This window comes from Vulpes vulpes, chromosome 2, assembly GCF_048418805.1.
Source record: "Vulpes vulpes isolate BD-2025 chromosome 2, VulVul3, whole genome shotgun sequence".
Taxonomy (NCBI): domain Eukaryota; kingdom Metazoa; phylum Chordata; class Mammalia; order Carnivora; family Canidae; genus Vulpes; species Vulpes vulpes.
The window spans coordinates 100,758,944-100,784,764 of NC_132781.1; the positions used below are offsets into that span (position 1 = coordinate 100,758,944).

General features: G+C 34.7%; 1 protein-coding gene across 2 annotated transcripts in view; it reads left to right on the plus strand.

Moving 5' to 3' along the window:
* Window positions 1–25,821, plus strand: part of GPR158 (G protein-coupled receptor 158) — a 411,529-nt gene that overhangs the window by 35,931 nt on the left and 349,777 nt on the right. For both annotated transcript variants that reach the window (XM_026013682.2, XM_026013683.2), the window contains exon 2: window positions 2,401–2,506. In XM_026013682.2, coding sequence (XP_025869467.1) covers window positions 2,401–2,506 — 106 coding nt within the window. The remainder of the gene's footprint in view (window positions 1–2,400; window positions 2,507–25,821) is intronic.

Sequence of the window (25,821 nt, forward strand, 5' to 3'; positions counted from 1 at the left end):
TGTTTATTTATTTATATATTTAAATGTATATTTATTACTTACAAATACGTTCTAAATAAGCCATTCATGGCAGGTTGGCAAAATGTGGTAGACAGTAGTTGTCCAGGGCAAATTTTCTGTTATGTAAGATGACTGGTAACTTACGGTGTGATAGCAACTTGCAATAATTATATCTTGAGCCATGGGTTGAATTAGAAATCTGTCCACTCTTAAAAAAAAAACAACAAAAAACCAAAAAAACAAAAACCTTAACCATTCTGCTCATCTGCCTGAAGTTTTTTCTCCATTGCACTTTTTACTTTGTAATATATAGCATAATTTATTTACTTGTGATAGGTATCATTTATTATTTGGACCACATGAGATTTAAGCTCCATGAAGGCAGGAACTTTTTTCTTCTTCTTACTGTTGTATTTCAAAGGCCAAGAACAGTATTGGCCCAAAGTAAGCACTCAACATACACTCATTGAATAGATGAGAAAAGAAAAAGAATATGTTATTTTTCAAAGAGCATGAAGTAGAGCCTAGAGTGAGCTTGCATGATTGGCATGATCTATGTGGAACATAGTTTTGTTCAAAAAATGAACGAATGTTTGTGGAATACCTGGTATACCCCAAATGATAACTTGCCAAATTTCCCACAATTTATCAGCTTTTCTTCATGAAACATTCTGACATTTTATATTTGGGCCTGTGTGGTTCACCTTCATCACATCTTTTACAGTGGTAGTCTCATATCAGATAAATATTTGTTGAAAGAGTGAGGGAGTGAACTGGATTAAGGCATTAGGTTACCTGGGAATTCATTCATTTATCACATGAACAGACACTTGTTTTATAGAATTATGGCCCACAACGGTAGTATTTTATAAATCAACGTCTTTTTCTGAAGGATTTTTAGGTTTCTTCTATGATAACTTTTAGGTTTCATTCCAGTGGTCCTTCAAAAATTTAACTTATATATTCTAGGCTATCTGGATAACCAAATACTAACAGGAGGTTTCAGTGTCTTTTGAGCATATTAGCACTAATTAGTGTAGTATTTTGTTGCAGGTTAATAAAATAAAAACCAGAAGGAGCCTTTAAAAACCGTAAAAGATTTATTCACCTTAAATGAAGCCTAAATGACAGTGAACTACTCTATCAGAAGATTTCACAGTAGTTTAAAAGGAGAAAAGAGAAGAATGAGTCATAGTATCTGATAAAATAGGATTGTTAATGTCAGTACCATATTCCTATTCTGAGAGGTGATTTAGTTCGGCCAAGCATAATCATTGGTATTTTTAAATTAATATTTTAAATTTAAATTTTGTTGACTTTATAGGTTTTTTGCACTTATGATTTTGTGGGTGTTTTTTGTAGTGACAAAAACTATAATACAAAGAATTTGAGCTTAAGTTTACATTTGTACATATTTAATAATATCATAATGAAAATGTTTAAATTAGGAACAGGATACCTTAAAAATGTGTTTTTACTTTTAATGGATTTTAATGAGGTGTTACTTTACTCAAGTTTGTGAAAAATGACATTACAAAGTTTTGAGCTTTAGGGCCCAGGACACAGAATATTGACTTTAATGAATTACAGGTGTGACAGTTCACTGAAGGAAAGATGTTTCTGCTGCTAGTAGTGCTTGTGCTGTGAGAAATAGAAGAGAGGGATCTTAGGGAAATGTAGAAAGATTGGTTGGAGAAATTTGAGATAAAATTGGAGCTTTCTTTGCAGTTTTGCTTTTGGCTCTGAATTTGTGATTCTCTTTCTTAGTGATTTTTCTCAAATGGCTAAGTGAAATGAAGTGTTTTTGTTTCCAGATTTAAGAGAAGAAAAATGCTAATCAGCACTTCGTAGATAGTGCAAATCTCTGGTGTGGAACACTGGGAGACCTAAAGAGCTGTTTAAAGTCATTGTGATAGACAGAGGAAGGAGTTACTATCTGCTCCCCCTCCCCTCACCCCGTCTCTGGTCCTGCACTGGGAAATAGGAATAGAAAGAAAGGAGGTGAGGGCTCTGTTTTGTTTACTTTACTAGAAGGGGTACTGGGAGCAGCTGTATTTTAGAGTCGACTTTGCTGCCATGGCCAGAGAAATACTATCTGGAGTTCAGTGAATCCACAGATATTCATTGAGCACCTCTATGTGCTTGGCATTATGTAGGGGGCTGAAGACAGGGAACAGTACAGGGTCCATGTCTTTGGGACTTAGGTAAAACTAATACTTGTTGATTCTGTTGTATTGTGTCCCTCTCTTTGCTTGGTACACTTTAGTTAAATATGCGTGGGCAATGTGAACATTTTTAGTGCACTCTTTATATTGATTTGTCTGATTTCTGGGATGGAATACAAAGTTAGAAATTGTAAAGGCTCAGATTAATTTGTTCTTATCTTTCTCTGTTTTTAAGGGGTGTTATGAAAGTTGACATAAATCTTCAGAAAGTGGACATTGACCAATGTTCAAGTGATGGCTGGTTTTCAGGAACTCACAAATGTCACCTTAACAATTCAGAGGTAAGAATGTGAAGATAAAGTCCTCTGAAATCAGAAGCTCAGAAATGTATCACTTTAGAATTCTATTGTATTTGTGTGGGTAAGTGAACAAGAGGTATCTTACTGAGAAAGAAAAGTATCCTGTGCAGTTCTGAATGTTGAAATGTGAACTGAAAGAGGGGTAGAAAATTTTATGCACAATAACTGTTTATTTGGGGAGTAAGAGAAAGCTGAAACTAAAAATACGCCTGAAGTTTGTATTTAGTCAAAGGCTGACCCTATTCTTCAAAATGGGCTAGAAATTAAAATAGCCATGAAGTGAGAAACCCAGGAGGGGTCAACCAATGCATATTTTAGCACATATTTATGCAGTATGATTCTTGTTGAAACACTGATGCTATACATTCAGACATGCTGCCATCTGCTAGAAAAGCAATAAAGTGTGGCAGGGCAATTTGGAAAACAAGGAGAAAACTATTCAGGGCCCTGGATAAGAAATATATATATTTGTGTATATTTTCCAGTTTTCAACCCTTGTCTGTGCCTGATTTCATGGGACTCTGGTTGGTGAAAAAGCAGGCATAGAGATCATACTTTTGGAAATAAGACTGCTACTTGTCTTTTGTAGTTTCAGAGAGGAAATGTGATTACATCCTGATTTTATTTCCAGTAATCTATATCTCAGATCCCCAAATGCTCTGAAACAACTGTATAATAAAAATCTTAAATACTTATATTATCCCAACTTTGAGTCCATGAATTTGTGAGCAAGATCAGCTTAAAAAAATTTATTTTAAATACAGGCAATATTGCCTTAAATGTAGTAATTTAAATCTTCATTTTTAATTCTTGTTCTTGTGAAAGATGGTTTTATACAGTGCATTTTTCTTACTATTGGATATGATGCTCTTTATTTTTTATTTATTTTTAATTTTAATTTCAGTATAGTTAATATACAGTGTTGTATTAGTTTCATGTGTGCAGTATAATGATTCAATGCGTAGTGCACCACCACAATATCTCTTAACTCTCTTACCCCCTAAAAGCCCTCATAACTCCACATATCCCTCTCATCATCACACATCCTTACCATACCCCCTGACTTCCACTTCCTTAATGCCCCCTCTACATTACCACACATCCCCTACCCCCTCCCACATTTCTGTACATCTCCGCATAGTCAACCCTTCACAAAACCCTCAATTCCTTCACCTCCCCCCCACAAATTTGGATTCAGATTATGTAAGTGAAATGTTTCAGTCTTCTCAGTTTTGTAAGTTAAGTCCTCTTTTTGCTTCCTTTCACTTTTTATTCTTATGATTTTGAACTTTTCTGAGTTTCTACTCCCCTTTGGATGATGCTGGCATTTCTAAAGATACAAATTTCAATCACTGATCTAGCGAACATCTTTAGTCTGATTATTATCTCTATGCCAATAGCGTATACCCATTTAGGTTTGTCTTTTAGCCAGGGTGAAATTTTTTTTTGCCTGGGTGTTGTAGTGTGGATATTGATCTGTATGTGCTTATTTCTGTATAGCCTTGTTTCAGTGATGCTCCTGGTTGGTTGAAATAAGCAGTCTGTCTACAAACAAGGAGGCATTTACTTTTCAGTTTGAGACAATGGCTGCTTGGCTCTGATAATCTTGGTATAGTGGTATTCCCCCCCTCCCCCTTATAGTACATCTATTTGACTAGCTGGTTATATTGCAAGAATCTCTTTCTCCTCTGGAAGATTGATTTACTTTCATTGTACCAGGATTGTTAATTATCTTTTTTTTTTTTTTTTAAAAAAAGCTTTCAAATAAACTAAGTTATTTCAAGATAAAATACTATCCTCTGTTCTGGTTAAGAAAGATTATGTTGAAATGTGTAACTTTTTGCATTATATGGGAGCATTATATTTATTAAATCCCTATAGGGAAAACTAGGAAAATATATCCTACAAGACTACTGACAGTTCAGTGAATTTCATTTGAAAATGTTGTCAAATGAGGCTCATTGATGGGGTGCCTGGGTGGCTCAGTTGGTTAAGTGTCTACCTTGGGCTTAGGTCATGATCCCAGGGTCCTGGGATGGAACCCTACATCAGGCTTCCTGTTGAACAGGGAGCCTGCTTCTCCCTCTCTGTATGCACCTTCCCCTTGTGCACTCTCTGTCTTACATAAATAAATAAAATCTTAAAAAATATGGCTCAGTGATAAAAAATAACATCAATAAACAGTAAATGTACAAAATGCATATTTTGACTTAGACTCTGGCTCTCTCTATCTACCTTCCCTTGCTAGGTGCTAGAATTGGGAGTGGGAGACAGTGTTCTGGGTTAGGCCCATGAGGCCCTTGATGGGTAGTCTGACTCACACAGGGCTTCCTTGGAGCTCTTCACACCATTTTGTTGGGCTTCTCTAAGGTCCTTTCGTGGGTGCTGGTCACTCTAGGCACCTGCAACAATTCCATATCCATACCACATCTTCAGTCTGTGGGCTAGCAGTGGTCTTTCAGTCCTTCCCTGGGCTGATGTGAGTTAGAGACGAGGAACTGGCTTCTCTTGATCTTGAAAGCAGGAAGAAAAATCACATGTTCAGGGTATTTTTCATCTACAGTGTCTCCTTCATTCTTTGTCACATACCTTCTGTAGTGGACCCCAAGGATCACTATTAAACTGGCTTATTTTGGGAGATAGTTAACATGATTCATATTTGTAGGGTATAGGGGCCTATCCTTATGAATATCCATGTCATTAGAAACAGATACTCACCATGTTTATTGTGGGTTTTAGCTAATGTTTAACATTCTTCTCTTATAAATAGTAGCGGAAGTCACACATTTTAGTTGTATTGAGGCAAACTTTTTACTTTTAAAATGTTTCTGATGTATTCAATATTTAGCCTTCCGGGTGTCTTAAACCAGAATACTGAGTCTGTTGGAAACAGGTAAGTGGCATGTGACCAATGACAAAAGCCTCATAGCATTTTAAAAAGGCATAGAATGGTTAGTGAGGAAAATAATTTTTTAAAAAGATTTTATTTATTTATTCATGAGAGACACAGAGAGAGGCAGAGACACAGGCAGAGGGAGAGGAAGAAGCAGGCTTCACGCAGGGAGCCCAACACGGGACTCAATTCCAGGTCTCCAGGATCACACCCTGGGCTGAAGGTGGCGCTAAACCGCTGAGCCACCTGGGCTGCCCAGGAAAATAATTTCTCAATGAGTTTGAGTCCTCACAGAGACTAGGAGGCCACCAAGTATTTTTTGAAGGGCATAGTAAAACAGGATCTGGACCGACATCCTGAACTGGATTACAGGATTATTCTGGCTGTTTTTGTAAGGGATCCAGATCATTGCAACAGGGACTTGATCATGTTGTCAGTATTCATTTAATTCTTGGCCTGTTTTCATATCATTGTTTGTGTTGAGTACACAAAATCCTCTTGCAGAATGGTTTATTAAAAACATTAAAATAAATGGATATTCATTTTTGTTTTAGATGTTTCTTTTGCTTTGTTTCCATTATAAGAACTTTTTAAAATCACTCTTCAGAGTAGGATGTGGCCCTAAAACTTTTTGATTATATTCTATTAGTAAAAGTGGTCTAAGTATCCATCCATAGTATGTGTATTTTTAATCTAAAAGGTATGATTTTTTCTTGTATTTATAAATTCTGTATATTATAAATAAGAAAACTTAGATAAACTAATATTTTAATATAGGTCATATATTATAAAACTTTTATCTTTAATGATAATAAATTAACTGATTCACAATGTTTTAAATCTTAGTTTAATACTTAGTAATGCAGGGGTCCCTGGGTGGCTCAGTTGATTAAGTGTCTGACTTCAGCTCAGGTCCTGGGATGACTTCAGCCCCTTGCATCCGGCTTCCTGCTCAGCGGGGAGTGTGCCTCTCCCTCTCCCTCTATTCTCTCTGCCTCTCTCAAATAAATAAATAAAATCTTTAAAAAAAAATACTTAGTAATGCAATGATTCAGAGGTCTCTAAGTTCAATTTATTTTTATACTTTGTTTTAATGTCTGTCATGGTTGAAAATATGACTTGCAAGGGTATGTCATTCCAAATTGTAGAAATAATTTGTTGACTGTGTTTGCTAAATGACACTGTTCATTTTTCAGTCCCATGTACCAATTTTGCAAAGATTTTGGAAAATTCAGCTGGCAGTTTTTCATCTAACCTGATGTCAGTTGGTCCTTACAAATTATTTGGAAAGCTGGGCATTTTAATATTTTAGGGGAATAGGTTAAAAAGTCCACTCACACTTTTATGAGGAATATTTTCAAACAGATTAGGAAATTTTATTTTCAACTCTAAACTATATAGTTATTGAGTACTTATAGTTTTTTTGGCAACAAAAGCCACATAACACTGAAAACATTTCCAAATATGCATTTTCAAAATGCTCACTTCAGAAGGCTTTCTCATGGATTATTAAACTGTCACTTTTACTTTGAAGGAACAGCTTATATGTGTTTTTGAAAATACCTGCTACATAAGCACTAGTGACAACCACTTGTTATTGTAGAGCAGGTCAGCAAATTTGGAGCATTTGTTTTCTTTATTTTTATTTTTTAAAAAGATTTTATTTATTCATGAGAGACACACAGAGAGAGGCAGAGACATAGGCAGAGGAAAAAGCAGGCTCCCTGCCGGGAGCCCTATGTAGAACTAAATCCCAGGACCCTGGGATCCTGTCCTGAGCCGAAGGTAGACGCTCAACCACTGAGCCACCCAGGTGTCCCCATTTTCTTTTCTTTAAAAGAGTAATGCATAGTCTTTGAGTTTGAAAACAAGTAGCTCCCTTTGATATAATCAGAAAATTTTTGTGTGGGAAAAGGTCTTCCGGGTTATGCACCATCTCATTTTGAAGAATTGTAAATATTTTATGATTTAAAATAATATACTCTGTGAATCCACTTAGACAGTCAAATGTAAATGCTAATACATGGAAATTTGAAAACAGATGAAGGAACCAGTTAACCACTGTTGATGCCTGGGAACCCCTAGATTTCCTTCAGGATACCTCACATGACTTACCAGTATTGTCATATGGCATGTGGACCGAGTAAGAGCATTAATATCTATTGAAGCCTTAAATTAGTAAAGCTTGATTTTTTTTAAATAAAAAGGTTAAACATAATAGAAATTCTACTATTTTCTTTTCACATGTCAATTAACCTCTTGTGTCCTTCTCTTTAGAGACTACTCCTTGAGGTTATTAGATTTACAATTCCACCTAGAATCACCAGAGTGGTTGTGTTGTCAGCTAAGCCAATGGTTTTATAAAGCTCTGAGATAGTTTTCTGATACCTCTTTTTTATACTGAATGTATTAAATGGGAATCCACTTGTAACTCTTTACTACTCCATTAGATCTAAGTTAATTAATTTCTAAAGATACATTTTTCGCAAGTTGAAAATGTCAGAAAGGATGTCCTTTAGTATGCAAGAAAAGAAGCTTAATGCAAAAATCTAAGGAAAGCAGGAGTTAATCATTCTGTTTGGAAGCCATCTTATAAACAGAATATAGCTTACTCATTTGGCTACAATAGGATTTAGAGTACTTTTCCAGAGATGTCTTATTGAATTCAATTTGACTCAGTGAAATTGCATAGAAATAGCTGTATGTTAGTTCTCATCTTGTGGCTGCAATCGACAGCCTCTTCTTTTCTCTTTAAGCTCTTCTTTCCTCTAGAAAGTTTCTGCTTAGAAATATTATTGTTCACCTATCTCTAGAACTCTGTTGTTTTATCCAATGGTTACTAGCTACATTATGGCTATTGAAATGTAAATCAGTTAAAATTAAACAAAATTAAGAATTCAGGTCTTTCCTAGACTGATTTTAAATGCATGATAGCCACATGTAACTAAGGCTACCATATTGAACAGTGTAGTGCACAGCTGTGCTCTAGAATATGGTCTAGCTTGTAGTATAGTCGAAACACACAGATTATTGAAACCCTTCAGATCTCTGAATTTCCTCTTATGGTAACACTGCCTCTAAATCCACCAGAGGACATTAAAAGGACAAACTTGAAATGAATTTTGGCCTATGCAGGCATTCTTATGATCTATTGTATTATTTCAGTTGAAAATAAATATTGAGAAACTTGCAAACTATTTTTAATGCCATCGTTTTACACTGAAAATTGTAAAAATCTTCAGTAAATGGAGAAAAGTAAATATTGACAGTCTTTTAGATGTCTACATTTCTTCTGTATTTGTAGTAAAACTTTTCTTTCCCTTCATTACTAATACAAAATGTGGTAAATGTGAAGTTATACTCTCCTGCTAGGATATAGGGCAGTGATCAGGTATTTGTTCACTGGTGCTTAGCAGTACCTGACACATTTGTTGAATTAATGGGGGCAGCCCACTCTCTTGCTAGATGGCCTCCCTGTAATGTACAGCCACTGCTTTTGCTTTCTCCCACTGGAATTGCCCAAAAATAGTTAAACATTTTTTTCTTCCTAGTAGTCCTTCATTGAGCTATTTGAAGAATTCTCTCAGTCTGCTTCTAAGTCTTCTTTCTTCTAGGCTCAGTATCCACTATTTAAGTCAAGTATCCTTGCTTTACTAGGCTTAATTAAAAAAGGCAACACCACTACTGTATGGATCCTCATTTGTTTCTGAAGTTCATAAAGCCCTAACTTGTGTGATTTTGTTACATAGTCCTCCTTACTTAAATTATTAGAAACTGATTGTATTTTCCAGAGTTTTTCAATATGCTCCTGCGATTTATTTGGCCTAGATACTCTGGAATTGTTCCCAAAGTAGGGTTACTATTCCAAAATAACAGTACTGGGGCACCTGAAAAGTCTGTTAAGGGAAAGCTGGCTTTTTTGCTTACAGAGAGGTTTTCAGCAACTGAGCCAAGAGTTCAACAGTGGCTACCGCCACCTTGTGGTTGGGGGAAAGAGAGAGGCAGGGATGGGACTTAAAGGGAGTAGGGGAAGAAGGCAATCTCTGAGGGGTAAATCTAAAATCACTGTTGGAATACTGTACGTATTTCCATATGCCTAATTGAAAGCTGGTTTGTATGTTAGGTTCTGGTCAAATCTTGGACCACTGTTTCTAACATTGTCTTGTGCTACCCAGTTCTGACTTTAGTTTGTTCACCTCTAATTAGGTATCTTAGGCTTCTCTGTTTAAGACTCACTTTAAGTTTGCTGAACAGTTGTTCTTATTAATACTTATTATTATGATTTACAAGATAGTTGTTTTCTTTTCCATGGGACACATTTTCTAATAGATCAAGTTCATTGTTTTCATTCATTCATTCAATGTATATTTATTAGCAACTGCTATATTCCAGGTACTGTTGTAGTGTCTTGAGATATACTGTGGTGAACAAAACAAAGGAAATCCATAATTTAAAAGAAATCCTTTCATTCTAGAGGGAACTAGACAGCTTAAAAATATATCAATTGATGTTAACTTTTTAAAACACTAACTTTGCTAAGGGACTGAAATACCATACATTAATTTTTGAGACACAGGAATGAATAATCCTTATCATAAAAGACAAGTCTTTGCACATCTTCCAAAAATACAAGAATTTACCTATTGAATTGGCAAACAGTAAAAAAAAAATTATAATGCTCAGTGTTGGTTAGGTTTTATGCAAAATGGACATTCTCATACATTATTGATAGAGATGCAAATTATTCTCAAATTTTCTGGAAATATGGTAAAAATGTATCCCCATTAGGAATTGCATTCTTTTTTGGTCCCATTTACTTATTTTAGAGAGAGAGCACAGGGTAGAGGTAGAGGGAGAGAATCTCAAGCCGACTCTGTGTGACCACAGAGCCCAAAGTGGCTCAATGCCATGACCCTGAGATCATGACCTGAGCCAAAATCAAGAATCAGATGCTTAACTGACTGAGTCACCCGGACACCCCAGAATACATTTTTTATATGACTATATTATACTTCTTGTTATTTTCTAGGAAATACATAACAGGATAATTCTATTTTGGATTAGGAGTAAGCATGTATGGGGAGTTTTAGGTTATAAACTACATTTAACTTTGGGGATTGGATATGAGATTATGGGATATTGTCCTATGTCGGTGTCACTTTTAGACATAATACATAGGCATTGCATTAAGTAACAGCTGTGAGAATCCAGCGTCTATCTCACTGAAGAGAGGAATTAAGCTTAGGCTTTGGATTTGTGTTTAAGTCTGAAGCTGTATGGAGGAAGTCACTGAATAGAATGACATTAACTTCCAGTGAAAGTTGTAGCAATTTATTGCAGGGTTTTATTTGGGGCCTTGTGCTGGTCAGCAAATTCATCAATTCTTTGAAAAATGATACAGGGGACAAATAATTAAGAATAAAAAATTCATCAGAAGTTAAAAGTCAGAGACTGAGATTTTGCTGAGTTGGAGAAATGGACATCTTTATAAAGGTGAAAGTTAATGGGAACAAAGGTGAGATCCTGAATATGAGTACAAAACTCTTTTTGAACATAGTAAGAATGAAATGGTTTAGTTGTAACACATGTAAAAAATAATATTTGGGAGAACAGTTGAAAGTTCAGCCTGAGTCAGTGGTATGGTGTGGCTGCAAAATAGCTATAGCAAAAGCCAGGCTTAGTCTTTGGTTGTTCTCTAGGTATTGGGAGATTCACATCTCACTGTATTCTAAACTTAACAGAAAAAATACCTCAAATAGTGTGCCAAGGAATATAGAAATTGAATATATAATATTAGTAAGGGCTTTGAAACATTGTTTTTTGGAGACTCAAATTAAAGATGTTTTGCCAGGGAAGAGAAGATCCAGAGATGATCTGACAACTGTTTTCAAACATGAAAGTAGCTATTATATGACTATTTATGTTTTTTTTTCTGAAAGGACTCAGGGGCTAGGCTGTGACTTATCAGCAAGCTAGTAGGAACAACAGAAGACTCTCTTTAGTTCAGTGTAAGTGGAACATTTTAACAATCGTAATTCTTCAAAAATTGAGAATATGTATTTTTTAAACATGAAACTGTAAATGTGAATTTGGAGTTGTTTAATCACACGGTGCCAGGATGACCACCTGATGAGGAAGCTATAGATTTTAGTATTTTCAATAGTGAAAGATACCACTTGACAGAATTTTGCAAGGCTCATAAAAACTTAATGCAACATGGCTGTATCATTGGATTTGATGCCTCTTAAAGCTTCTCTGCGATCCTAACGTTTTGTACTCCTAGGATACTATAAAGGAAAACACTAACAGGTTCTTCCATCCAAAAACAACACTCAGATTTTCCTTGCATTCATAATACCCTGAATGCTCACACTGCCTGTGGTTGTGCCTGAGATTTCTCAAACCTGAGATTTTCTGTTTTTTTTATCTCTGATGATGGCAAAGCAAACTGTTATTCATCATTGCCACCTTCATTTGTGCTAGCTTATATGATTCTATTCACATTATTCATTAAGCAGTTTGAGTCTCATGATGCAAGACACAAATTTTGTTGGAAGTGAAAAGGAAAAGCCAAAAGATGTTTAGTTGACTGTCAATCTGGGACAATCTGAGCCAGAAAGGAGGCAATATGGGGGAATGCCATTAATTTTTCTTTAAGCTAATCTGCTTCCTTTGCTTATGAAAGACTCATACCTTAGAGTAGGAGATAAACCCATTTTTCAGCTATGACAAGTTCATGATATTTGGTATCTGTTCTTCAATAACACTCCTTTGTATATATACCCTATTCACTGGATTGTATCACTAACCTTGAAGTTGTTGACCTAATGTTGGGACCTTTGGAGTATATGAATTATAATGTACAAAGGGGAGTGCTACCTATCTATTCAATGTGAATAGACTCTGGATAGATGGATCTATTTATATCTGTCCATCTATCTATATCATCTATCTATTTATCTGAGATATGCAATCATTAAGACTTGATTTTAGGTTTCTGTTTTATGAACTTTATGGACTACATAAAATGTTTCTCTAAAAAAAACCCAAATTCTTACAAGATCTTATTTATGAATGCTGTAGGTACAGTCACTTGATAATATTTGTTGGTAACTAAGTTTTCTTTAGCCCAAGCCTGAAGACTCTATCACATCCCCAAAAAGGAAGTGTCCTGTTGATACGTTTGTTTTTCAGTCTCTGTATAAGAAAATAATTATTTAATAATAATAGGACATGTTTATTTAATGATTATGCTGCAAACTAGGTATTCTAGTTTCTATTTTCTAGGTGAGGAAACGAAGTCTTACAGTGGTTTTAAGTAACATGACTAAGATCATAAGACCAGGAAATGATAGGTTAGTAATTTAAACTATAGGAAGGTAGTATGGTCATCCTCCCTTATCTGTGTTTCACTTTTCCACAGTTTCAGTTTCCTGTATTCAGCTGTGGCCTAGAAGCAGATGGCCCTCCTTCTGACCTATTGTCAGAAGGTGAGTGGCAGCCTGATGCTATGCCCCAATGCTTATGTCACTCACCTCACTTCATCTCATCACGTAGACATTTTATCATCTCATATCATCATAAGAAGGAGGGTGAATGGAATACAACAGCATATTCTGCGAGAGAGACACATGTTCATATAACTTTCATTACAGTATATGGTTATAATTGTTTTGTTTTATTATTAGTTATTACTGTTAATATTTTGCTATGCCTAATTTATAAATTAAGCTTTGCTGTAGGTATATATATGTATAGTAAAAAAACAAAACATGATATATATAGAGCTTGGTACTATTTGCAGTTTTAAGCATCCACTGGGGTTCTTGGAATGTATGCCCTACAGATAAGGAGGGACTGCTGTATAGCTGACAATTTGCTGTTTGGAAAGAGAGTTACTGACTGGTAGTGACCCTGGGCTAGTACTATTAGTGTTGTAGTTTTACCCATGGGAGCTCAGCTGGGAGGCATGCTGGAATCTTACGTGTGTGGGAAATTAGGTATAGAACTGATATAATTTTTGGGTGGCCAAAACAAATTTCCGGAAGATGTGGCAAGCTTACATACAAATTTGGATTAGGGTCAATAGACAGAGGGTTCCATCTTGTAGGTTTGTGAGTGGCTACAGCAGAAGTTTCTTGCTAGTGGTGATACTTTCGTTTCAGTGTATGGCATGACTTGGGATGGTAGAAATGTCCAGTTTGAAACAAGATTTAAAGGATATGATCCATCTCATTAGAGGTTGGTGAGGGCTGTACATAGTCTGGGCATCAGCTAAGAGGGCACGTATTAAGGGAGGGGACCTATTTCCAGCAGGAAATTAGAATACAAATCAGAATGTAGAAATAAAACAAAGGTGAATATGGAGGATTGCAGCTCTCTGGGTACAGAGATGACAAAAGGATCCACTATGTTTATGATCATATATAAATACATTTAGACACTATTGCTGAAGACAAATGCTTAAGTGCTCCCAAACTTCTCTGTGACCTAGGATTAGAGTGGGGCCCAGATTAAAGGTAGGAAATTAACAGCATATTCAGCCAACTAGAGTAGTTTGGGGCAACAGAATTGACTTGCATACACCATGGATATGAACTCAAAGCAACGGACTTTCTTGATCTTCTCAATTTGGTGAGAGAAGCTAGTGAACATATTTGGAGTATGTAGCTAAGATATAATGGAGCCAATCAGGAGGGAAAAAAACCTACCTATTAAACCTTTGCTTTTGTCATATTCAGTAGCGGAAAAATTGCTACTTGTCCAATTCTAGATATGAGAAGCAATCAGAATATACAGTAAGTGCTTGAGGGTGACTTTTTGGGGGTTAAATATAGCTTTGCATCATTAGCTTATGTGGGAAAAAAATCCCATTATGACAGCAAATCAGATCTAATCTGGCATTCCCTCTGCTACAATTATATAAAATATGGTGGAAACTTGTCAAAGCTTTCAGCGAGAAATGAGGCTACTGATGCTTGGCAGCCCCCTTTTTGAGCACAGTGAAGAATCACGTTGCCTAGTTACAGCCCTTGGCTGATTTAGAAAGCTTTAACTATTATACAAGAGTTAAACTCTATTCCTTGATATCTTTTTTTCCCCTTAAATGAAAAAGCCTTATTTACCACCTTCTTAATTTTTTTTCGGTGTCTTTACCAAGTAATTTATGTGTATTTACCCAGGGGAAGTTTCAATTTATCATTATTTTTCCCTCCCCAGGGTTTATAGATTGAGAGAGATCAAGTGGGTGGTTGATGATACAAGCAGAACATAAAGTATTGAAATAACTTAAGTGCTTTTGCCCTCAAAGTAATGTGCAAGTGTCTATTTCAAAATTGTTTGTCTTTTGAAGTCTTTGTGTTTTCCCTCTCTTTAGGCTTATTCATAGTTTGAGTCGCTATTGTCTTTAAAATGCACAAGAATATATGATATATAATTATATTTTTGTATTTCAAAATGTAAAGTCACATATAGGTGTATGGAGGGATGTAGGGAACACTGAATGTAACCTGATGAAACAGGAATAAGAGTAGAGGCTGGGATTGGTTCCCAAACACTGAAAACAGAAGGATTAAGATGAAAAAATGAGAAAAACATATAAATGGATATTTACAGCTGTTATTATTGTACATCAATTAGAAAAGTGTGTGAAGGGGGAAATGTCTGATGTATCAGAATCCATTTCAATGGGATAAAAATACTCAAGGATTTATCAGTGTGGAGGAGATATTAAGAAACTTTTGTTTCATGTTCTGTTTCCAGAAAGTAGTATCTTTATACTATTTTAAATGTGTGGATATCCATGTCATAGTTCTTCAGGAAACAGAGCTGTCCCTAAGAAGTGCTTTCTATTATCTTGCCATAATTATTGTATTGAAGTAAAGCCATGACCTAATCTTTATTATAAAATTATTTCAGTAGATTTTACTATTGGCTTGTCAGTACAATGTCTATTTTATGCATTCATAAGCAGTTTTTCCTGCTGGTGCTTACAATTCCACGATTACCTGAAGGGAGTTCTATAGAGTTGATTCTGTATTTACATTTGGAGATAGGATAATGCATAGTGGTCTCTCCAGGCTTGGCTCCATTGAAATTCTAGTTCTATTGAAGCCCTAAATTCATAAAACTATAAGGTGAGGTACTGTGCTTATGCGCTTCATTTCGATGTTGGTCTGCAAATCACGTTCATTTGCCTCTTTTTAAAATATGTTTGTCTAATCCAGTCATTTTTAAAGTGTAGTCCTATGACCCCTGGGATCCTCAAGACCCTATCAAGGCAATTTGTGAAGTTGAAACTATTTTTGTAATAATTCAAAGACATTACTTGCCTTTTGAACTATCCATTCTTTTATGAGTATACAGAGGCCTCATAAGATGTAATATAAAAACAGATTGAATGCAAGAAGAAATATGAGAATCTAGTTGGCTAGATAAACCAGACTTTAAGAGATTTGCAGAAAGGTAAACCAATGATTTTTTTGTTTGTTTGGGAAAATAGTTATTTTTCTTTTCTTTCTTTTTTTTTTTAAAGATCCTATTTATTTATTCATGAGACACACACACACACACACACACACACACACACACACACACACAGGCAGAGACACAGGCAGAGGGAGAAGCAGGCTCCATGCAGGGAAACTGACATGAGACTCGATCCCGGGTCTCCAGGATCAGGCCCTGGGCTGAAGGTGGTGCTAAACCACTGGGTCACTGGGGCTGCCCTATAGTTCTATTTCATAAATACATTATTTCTGTTAACATGTAATGGGCTTATTGTTATTTTTAAATGAATTAATAAGTATTTTCAAAATTTCTCCATTTTAATATCCAAGATAGTAAGTATCAGTGGATATAACCAACATAAATAAAAGCTCTTTGGGATTCTCAGTAATTTTCAAGAGTGCAAAGAAATTCCAAGACCAAAATGTTTGAGAGGTCTAATCTAGTGTGTTTATAAGCTACTGTATGATTCTGACTTTGACTCTATTTCCTTGTTTCTCTTTCTTTCTCTTCCTTATTTGATAGTTCTACTGACAGATTTCTATACTCCATCTTTCCCCTCAATCTTACCTCTTGATAGTTTAGCCTCATACCCCACTGAACTCAGCCTAGCATCCTCAACATTGGCAGATGACAGAAAGACAGTAATAACAGTTAACATAGCAATTTGTCTTAAATAAAATATTAAGTTTCATTTGTCTTTCTAACTATATTGGCTGCATTTCAGGTAAAAATCATCACATGTTATTTCACTTATTAGATAATTTGAATAAAAAATAAACTTTCAAACTTTTCATTTGATTTAATTTTATAGCAAATTTTACCAAAATGTCAAAGGATGGGATATATTATATTTTACGCTTCCAATTTTCATATCAGAATTAAAAAAAAAAGATTTATTTATTTATTTTAGAGAGAGAGAGCCTGCCAGGGGGAGGAGCAGAGGGAGAAGGACTAAGGATAGGGAGAGAGAATCTCAAGCAGACCTCCCTGTTGAGCACAGAGTGCAACATCTCATGACTTAGAGATATTACCTGAACTAAAATAAAATGTCATACATTTAACTGATGGAGCCACCACCCCAACGCCCCTCATATTGGGATTTTAATTGTAAATTGAATCATTTACATACACTAAAGCTTGCAGAACTGTATAGATAGAATTCTGTAGCCCTAAAGACCAATAAAAGACCAACGTGTCTGTCTAGCTAATGCTGTTTATTAAAAAATAGCGTAATCAAGTATACCTGAAAATTTTCCTTTGAAGATTTGTCTGAAATTTTACTTCTATCATTGGGTAAGCTCCTTAACTTTTATTTTTAATTAATAGATTGTGAATTCAGTAAATACCATTTTTTTGTGTGTGTTCAATCAAGACATTCTTAAGACCAAATGAGTACCATGTATAAGTGTAAAATGAAAAGTCAATTTAGTATTTTATTTCTTTGTTGAAATAGAGATTCCAGATTATTTTTTTGTTTTTTAGTGAAAGACTTCTTAGATTTTTCTTTAAATAGGTTAAATATTTGATTGGTAGCTGTACAAAGATATTTAGTTACCTCCATAGCAGTGATGTGTGTGTTGCAGCTAAGGGTGGGGTAATGAATGTGGATGAGTGGAAATGAAATCCTTTCTCCTGGGTCAGGATTGATTAAGTCTTCAGTTATAAAAGTGCTCGGTAGCCAGGTCTCTCCGGTGGCAGTGTGTTGAGCTTTCTCTTTTCCTCTCTCTCACATCCAGTCACTTGCAAAGTGTTATCAATTCTGTCTCAGTAGCTCATGTTTGTTTTCTTCTCTCATTCTTCCTGCAACTGACTTTGTTCTAGTACTAATCATTTCTTGCTTGGACACTTCAGTACTCTCCTGTGTGCAGTTTTATTTCTCCCAATTCATCATCTGCACTGCTGCTAGGGTGATTAAAAAATGATATGATGATAACATCATATAAAATGTATGTACAGTATTGTATAGTACTTTTTTTCTTGAGATAGTATTGGATAGTGGTTAAAAGTGCTAGCTTTGGATTCAGACTGCCTGTGTTTCCTAACCTATGCGCATATTTCTTTAAACGGAAATAATACTATGATGTATGTAAAGTGCATTGCTCAGTACATTCTCTACAAATATTAGCTATTTTCCATAGCACTATGTATGCTTGAAATTATTAGTTATTTATAATTATGTATTTATATCTGTCTTCTCTGGTAGACTACTATAAGTACCATGAAGGCAAGAAGCCACATGGCAGAGCAGGTTCTCTCCTATGTGTCACCTTTAATGCTGTATTAAAATGACTTGATTACTGTCAATTGCAGTAACTACATTTATTGGATGCATGCCCTTTCACTGTATCATGTGTGTATGTGTGTATACATATGTTCATGTATAAGTATGTATAAAGGTATAGTTAATCCTCAAGACAGTCCCAGAAGATACTTCTTCATTTTAATTTTATAGATGAGGAAACTGAAGCTCAGATATTCTTAAAAATTAATTTAGATTACATCTCAACTAAGAATTTGGGCCAGTCAGTAGCTGATGCAAGAGTACCTTGAGGCAAAGGCTGTGACCTATTCATACATCTAATGGTAAGGCTCTTCTTGTAGTTTGAATTCATGTATAGTACCATATTCAGTAGAGTAGCTGTTATGGTCCCTGGTGTTGACACTATATCACACCTATAAGAAAGAGTTAGATGAATTCTACCATAGCTTGCCAGGTGTTCCATCTTACTTCAGGAATGGAAAATTTAAGGCAGAGAGTAGTTATTCATGGTACTCTTCCTTGTATCTGAAAACCTTCCTGGATACATATATTATAGGTATAACTTTAATTTGTTTTATATTTCACTTCCCTTAAATTTACTTCATTGATTTCATTTACTCATTGTAAGCAGTTCTAATTGAAAATGAATAGAAGTTCAATTAAAATAGATGGTTTTAATTCTTATTAGGGAACTTCTATTATTACAAATGTGATAATCAACTATTATTTTTAAAATCAAATAAAAGCTGTGAATGCCATAATGACTTAGTTATGTGCTTTAGTTTCTATTGTTTTCCATTTGTGATAGATGCATTTTGTAAAATGGGTGTAAAGAATTCAGAGTAGGTGGCTCCACAAATTGACTAGTGATTATTCTCAATTTGCTATTGTCAAGTGTTTTTGTCACTTATCTAAATTTGAAAGAATGAACAAACACATGATGCTTTTAAAAACTGAATTACTCTTTCTTTTGACATAAAAATAGAGAGCTTTGCAAATACTATTCAGCTTAATTTTCCTCCACAACCAAACCACCAAATTAAAAATTAGATAATTTTCTTGACAGTAAGTTTTGCAGTGTATATAAATGTATAATTGGAGAAGCTTATCTTCAACAATTTTTAGCCTTCTCTTTTCCTGTACTCTCTCCAATATTGAACATTAGTTATTTTTTGTCAATATGATGGGTAAAAAATTTGTGCTTAATTTTTCCTTCAATTGGTATTTCTTTGATAACTAATAAGTGTGTGTGCATGTGTGTGTTCATATGCATACTTGTAAATAAGCAATTTTATGAATATAATTATATATATCTGGGTAGTTTTGATTAGATAATATATATTTTACTATGATTTCTCAATTATGCTATCTCTAAGCCTACAAATTAAGTCTAAAAACAGAGAAATGGAGATGTGACATTTTATTAGTAAAATCTCAAGTTAAGATTCTATTCATTAGTTATATTTTCTTTATCCTTTTATCTGAAGCTAAAAGAGAGTACTATTTTTTTTTTAGTGAAACTTCAAGTTGAATCTTCCCTGACAGAGGCAGAAATCTAGATATTTAAATGTTTTGTATACTTTTTTGTACCGGTTGTCAATTTATCTCTTTGCTCCATATCCATCCTTCTTTGCCCTGCTTTGTGATATTGGAGCTGAGCCCTATGAGCATTTCTGTTTTGCCAGGTTGGACAATGCTAAGCTTTTCAGTAGATGGCATTGGAGAGACATTGAATGAAGAAGAGGCTTTTCTTCCTGGTTCCAAAATGCCTTTTTATTCCTGCTCCAATAGTAAGCTGAAGCCAGTGGCATGCCAGATACCCAGTGTCCCACACTTTCTCTCCCTTGAGTTTTGATGGTACTCACAGTCAGCTGGGGACAGCCAGTAGGACACATCTTCCAGTGTTCCAGTGAGTTGCGTTAACACCCTCTCAACACCCACCCACATGCCCCTTTCAGGAGGCATTCTTATACTCTTTGCAGCATCTTCTGTCTTCTTGAACATATGAAGTTTTATTTGTAATAGCTATTTAATAACGCCTTCTACAAATTCTATCAACTGTATGATTTCTTGGAATTCTAGCCACTTTGGCCTTCCTGGATTACCATCCCTGTCTTTTCAATGTAGGGATACTGCTTAATTTGCCTTTTTCTGTGCTGCAGCCTGAAAAGTCTCTGCAGTAAAGTAGGGCAGTCATAGGGATTACCTCATTTTTCTTTCCCTCCCAGGGAATATTCTGCTTTGGTTGTTGTGAAATGATGTTTTATTTATTTTTTCCAGTTTTTTATTTGGTTGAGACAGCAAGGTAAATCTGGTCCTTGTTCCTCCATTATGTTTGGAGAGGAAGTCTACTTCTTTTAAATTCTACAAATTAGAAAGTATTATGATAATTAATATTTTAAAAATTGTCTGCTTACATTAAAAAATGCAGACTTATCATTGTGTTTGCTGCATATTAGGTCATCCTTCTAGAATCCTTTTTATTCTTCCTGGAGTACAATCTTTGGAGGTTCGCTTACTGATGTCTCTTGATAGTGAACTTGGTAGCGAACTCTATTCTTATATTTAAATATTTTTGTTTTATCATCATTTATTTTTATTTTATCATCATTCTTTTATCATCTTCATAATATAGCAAAACAACATTCATGTTATGGTAGTCCCAGAAAGAGAAGAGAGAGAGAAAGGGACAGAAAATTTACTTAAAGAAATAATGGCTGAAAATGTCCCAAATCTGGGGAGAGATAAGGCCATCCAAGGACAAGCTCAAAGATGTCCAAATTAGATTCAACCCAAAGAGATTTTCATTGAAATGCATTATAATAAAAGTCTGAAAAATCAAATACAGAATTTTTAAAGCAGCAAGAATAGCTTGGCACATAAAAGGGAATCCCGGTAATGCTATCTGCAGATTTCTCAGCCCAACCCTTCCGGGCCAGGAGAGGATGGGATAAGATACTCAAAATGGTCAAAGAAAAAGCTGCAAACCAAGAATACATCACTAGCAAAGTTGTCCTTCAGAAATGAGGGAGACATAGACTTTTCCAGACAAAAGCTAATGAAATTTATTACCACTAGACTGTCTTACAAGAAATGTTAAAGGAAGTTTTCAAGCTGAAATGAAGGGACACTAATTGGTAAACATGAAAACATATGAAAGTAGAAAATTCACTAGTAAAGATAAATATATAGTCAAATTCAAAATACTCTAATATAGCAGCGGTGGTATATAAATCACATATCCTAGCTTATAGGTTAAAGGATAAAACTGTTAAAAATAATCAGTGCTACAATATTTTATTAATTGGTACACAATATAAAGAGATGTAAATTGGGACATCAACAACAAAATGTGAAAAGGGGGAAGTAAAAGTGTAGAACTTCTATTATGTGATTTTTTATAAGCTTAAAATAGACTATTGTAACTACATGATGTATTATGAAAGTCTCAAATCACAAAGCTAAATCCTATAGACACATAAATGATGAAAAGAATAGAATAAAAGTATACCACTACAAAACATCAATTCGTAAGAAAGTCAATGAGAGAGGAGAAAAAAGGAACAAAGGAATTGTAAAACAATCAGAGAGCAATTAACAAAACGGTGATTGTACCTTATCTATCATTAATTACTCTTAATATAAGTGCTTTAAATTCTCTAATTAGAAGACATAGAGTGGCTGAATGGATTAAAACAAAACAAAACCAAACCCCCTAACTATATGCTGCCTACAAGGGACTCACTTAAGCTTTAAGGATACTTATAGGCTGAAAATAGATAGGAAGAAGATACTCCATTCAAATGAAAACCAAAAGTGCAGGGTTAGCTATATTATATCAGATAAAATAGACTTTAACTCAAAAGCTATAACAAGAGACAAAGCCCTTATACAACGAAAAAGGAGTTAGTTTACCAAGAGGATATAACTATAAATATATACACATCCAGTATTGTAGTACCTAAATATATTAAACAATTATTAATATATCTAAAGGCAAAAATAGACAGAAATGCAATAATAGTAAGGAACTTTGATACACCACTTTAAACAATGGATAGATATTCCAGACAGAAAATCAATAAGGAAACACTGGAGTTGGATTATACCTTAGACCAAGTGAACCTAACAGATGTTTATAGAACATTTTGTCCAGTAGTAGTACACACATTCTTCTCAAGCATGCATGGAATGTTTTGTAGGATAGATTATATATTAGGTCACAAACAGATAAATTGAAGAAGATCAAAATTATATCAAGTATCTTTTCTGACAACAAGAGGAGACCTGGAAAATTCACAAATATGTGGAAATTAAAGGACACATTTCTGAACAATAGGTCAAATAAGGAATCAAAAGAAATCAAAAGGAAAGTAGAAAAATCTCAAGATAAATGAAGATGGAAGCATAACATACCAAAACTTAGGGGATGCAACAAAAGCAGTTTGAAGAGGAAAGTTTATAGTAATAAACACCTGTATTAAGAAAAAAGAAAGATCTTAAATAAACAATCTAATTTTATACCTTGAGGAACTCTAAAAGGAAGAACAAACTAAACCTAAAGTTGGCAGAAGGAAAAAATAAAGATTAGAGCAGAAGTAAATGAAGTAGAGAAGTGGAGATTATAAAGGTACTAGAAAAGATCAATGATAAACTTGTTGACTCACACCTGGAAGTGATGTAACATTGAATATTAATTATGCTTCAATAAAAAAAAACCTAGATGAAACTAGAAATGTTTCTTTGAAAAGACAAACAAAATTGACAAATCTTTAGCCAAACTCACCAAGGAAAACAGGATTTAGGAGACAGGATTCAAATAAATAAAATAAAATATGAAAGAGGGGACATTACAACTGATAAAAAAGAAATACAAAGGATTATAAGAGACCATTATGAGCAGTTATATGCCAACAAATTGGGCAACCTAGAGGAAACATATGACCTATCATGACTGAAACATGAAGAAATAGAAAATCTGAACTCATTGATCACTAGTAAGGAAATTTAATCAATAATCAAAAACCTTCTAACAAATAAAACTTCAGGACCAGATGGCTTCACAGATGAATTCTACCAAACAATTAAAAGAATTAACACCACTCCTTCTCCAACTCTTCCAAGAAATTTAAGAGGAAGGAACATATCCAAACTTACTTTATGACGTCAGAGTTACCCTGATACTGAAGCTAGATAAGGACACTAAAAGCAATGAAAGTGATAAGCTAATATCTCTGATGAACATAGGTCTAAGATCCTCAATGGTATAATAGCCAAATTCAAGAATCATACACCATAGTCAAGTGGGATTCATCTCTGTGATGCAAAGATGATTCAACATATAAAAATCAATAAATGTGATATGCTACATTAACAGAATGAAGGATAACAATCATATTATCATCCAATAATGCAGAAAAGGCATTTGTTAAAATTTAACATCCTCTCATGATAAAATTTTTTTAAAAAATTAGGTATGGAAGAAATGCACCTCAATGTAATAAAGGTCATATACGGCAACCCCAAAACTAAAACCGTACTCAGTGTTAGAGAGTTAAAAGCCTTTTCTTTAACATCAGGAATAAGACAGGGATGCCCACTCTTGCCACTTTTATTCAACATAGTGCTGGAAGGCCTAGCTATGTGATTAGCCAAGAAAATAAAAGACATTTAAATTGGAAAGGGAGAAGTAAAATTGTTTCTGTTTGCATATGACATGATATTATGTAGAGGAAATCTTAAATATTCCATGAAAAAACTGTTAGAACTAATAAATGAATTCAGTAGAATTTCAGGAAACATAATCAACATAAAAAATCAGTTGCATGTCTATTCACTAACAATGAACCATCTGAAGAGAAATTAAGAAACTTACTCAACAATAGCATCAAAAATAATAAAATGCCTATGAATACATTTAACCAATAGGTGAAAGGCCTGTAAATGGAAAATGATAAGACAGTGAATGAAATTGAAAGAAACACAAATAGTTAGAAAAATCTCCTTGTTCTTGGTTTGGAAGAATTAGTATTGTGAAAATGTCCATACTACCCAAAGTGATGTACAGATTCAGTGCAATCCCTATTAAAATTCCAATGGCACATTTTACAGGAATGGAAAAAAATCTTAAACTAGCCCTTTATCTGATACATCACTTGCAAATATCTTCTCCCATTCTGTAGGTTGTCTTTGAGTTTTGTTGACTGTATCCTTTGCTGTGCAAAAGCTTCTTATCTTGATGAAGTCCCAATAGTTCATTTTAGCTTTTGTTTCTTTTGCCTTCGTGGATGTATCTTGCAAGAAGTTACTGTAGCCAAGTTAAAAAAAGGTGTTGCCTGTGTTCTCCTCTAGGACCATAAAGTTGAGGGTCCACTTCTGGATTCTCTATTCTGTTCCATTGATCTATGTGTCTGTTTTTGTGCCAGTACCACACTGTCTTGATGACCACAGCTTTGTAGTACAACCTGAAATCTGGCATTGTGATGCCCCCAGCTATGGTTTTCTTTTTTAAAATTTCCCTGGCTATTCGGGGTCTTTTCTGATTCCACACAAATCTTAAAATAATTTGTTCCAACAAATTAATATTACTTAATATTTAGTTGACCAGAGCTCCCAGTGCTTCCCCATTGAGAATGATATTTGCTGTGGCCTTTTCATAGATGGCTTTTAAGATGTTGAGGAATGTTCCCTCTATCCTTACACCCTGAAGAGTTTTGATCAGGAATGGATGCTGTATTTTGTCAAATGCTTTCTCTGCATCTAATGAGAGGATCATATGGTTCTTGTTTTTTCTCTTGCTGATATGATGAAACACATTGATGGTTTTACGAGTGTTGAACCAGCCTTGCATCCTGGGGATAAATTCTACTTGGTTATGGTGAATAATCTTCTTAATGTATTGTTGTATCCTATGGGCTAGTACCTTGTTGAGAATTTTTGCATCCATGTTCATGAGGGATATTGGTCTATAATTCTCCTTTTTGGTGGGGTCTTTGTCTGGTTTTGGAATTAAGGTGATGGTGGCCTCATAGAACGAATTTGGAAGTACTCCATCCATCTCTTTCTATCTTTCCAAACAGCTTTAGTAGAATAGGTATGGTTTCTTCTTTAAATGTTTGATAGAATTCCCCAGGGAAGCCATCTGGCCCTGGACTTTTGTGTCTTGGGAGGTTTTTGATGACTGCTTCAATTTCCTCCCTGGTTATTGGCCTGTTCAGGTTTTCTGTTTCTTGCTGTTCCAGTTTTGGTAGTTAGTGGTTTTCCAGAAATGCGTCCATTTCTTCTAGATTGCCTAATTTATTGGTGTATAGCTCTTCATAATATGTTTTTTAAAATCGTTTGTATTTCCTTGGTGTTGGTAGTGATCTCTCTCATTTATGATTTTATTAATTTGAGTCTTCTCTCTCTTCTTTTTAATAAGGCTGGCTAATGGTTTATCTATCTTGTTAATTCTTTCAGAGAACCAACTCCTGGTTTTGTTGATCTGTTCCATAGTTCTTCTGGTCTCGATTTCATTGAGTTCTGCTTGAATCCTTAATAACTCTCTTCTTCTGCTGGGTGTAAGATCTATTTGCTGTTTTTTCTCTAGCTCCTTTAGTTGTAAGGTTAGCTTTTGTATTTGAGTTCTTTCCAGTT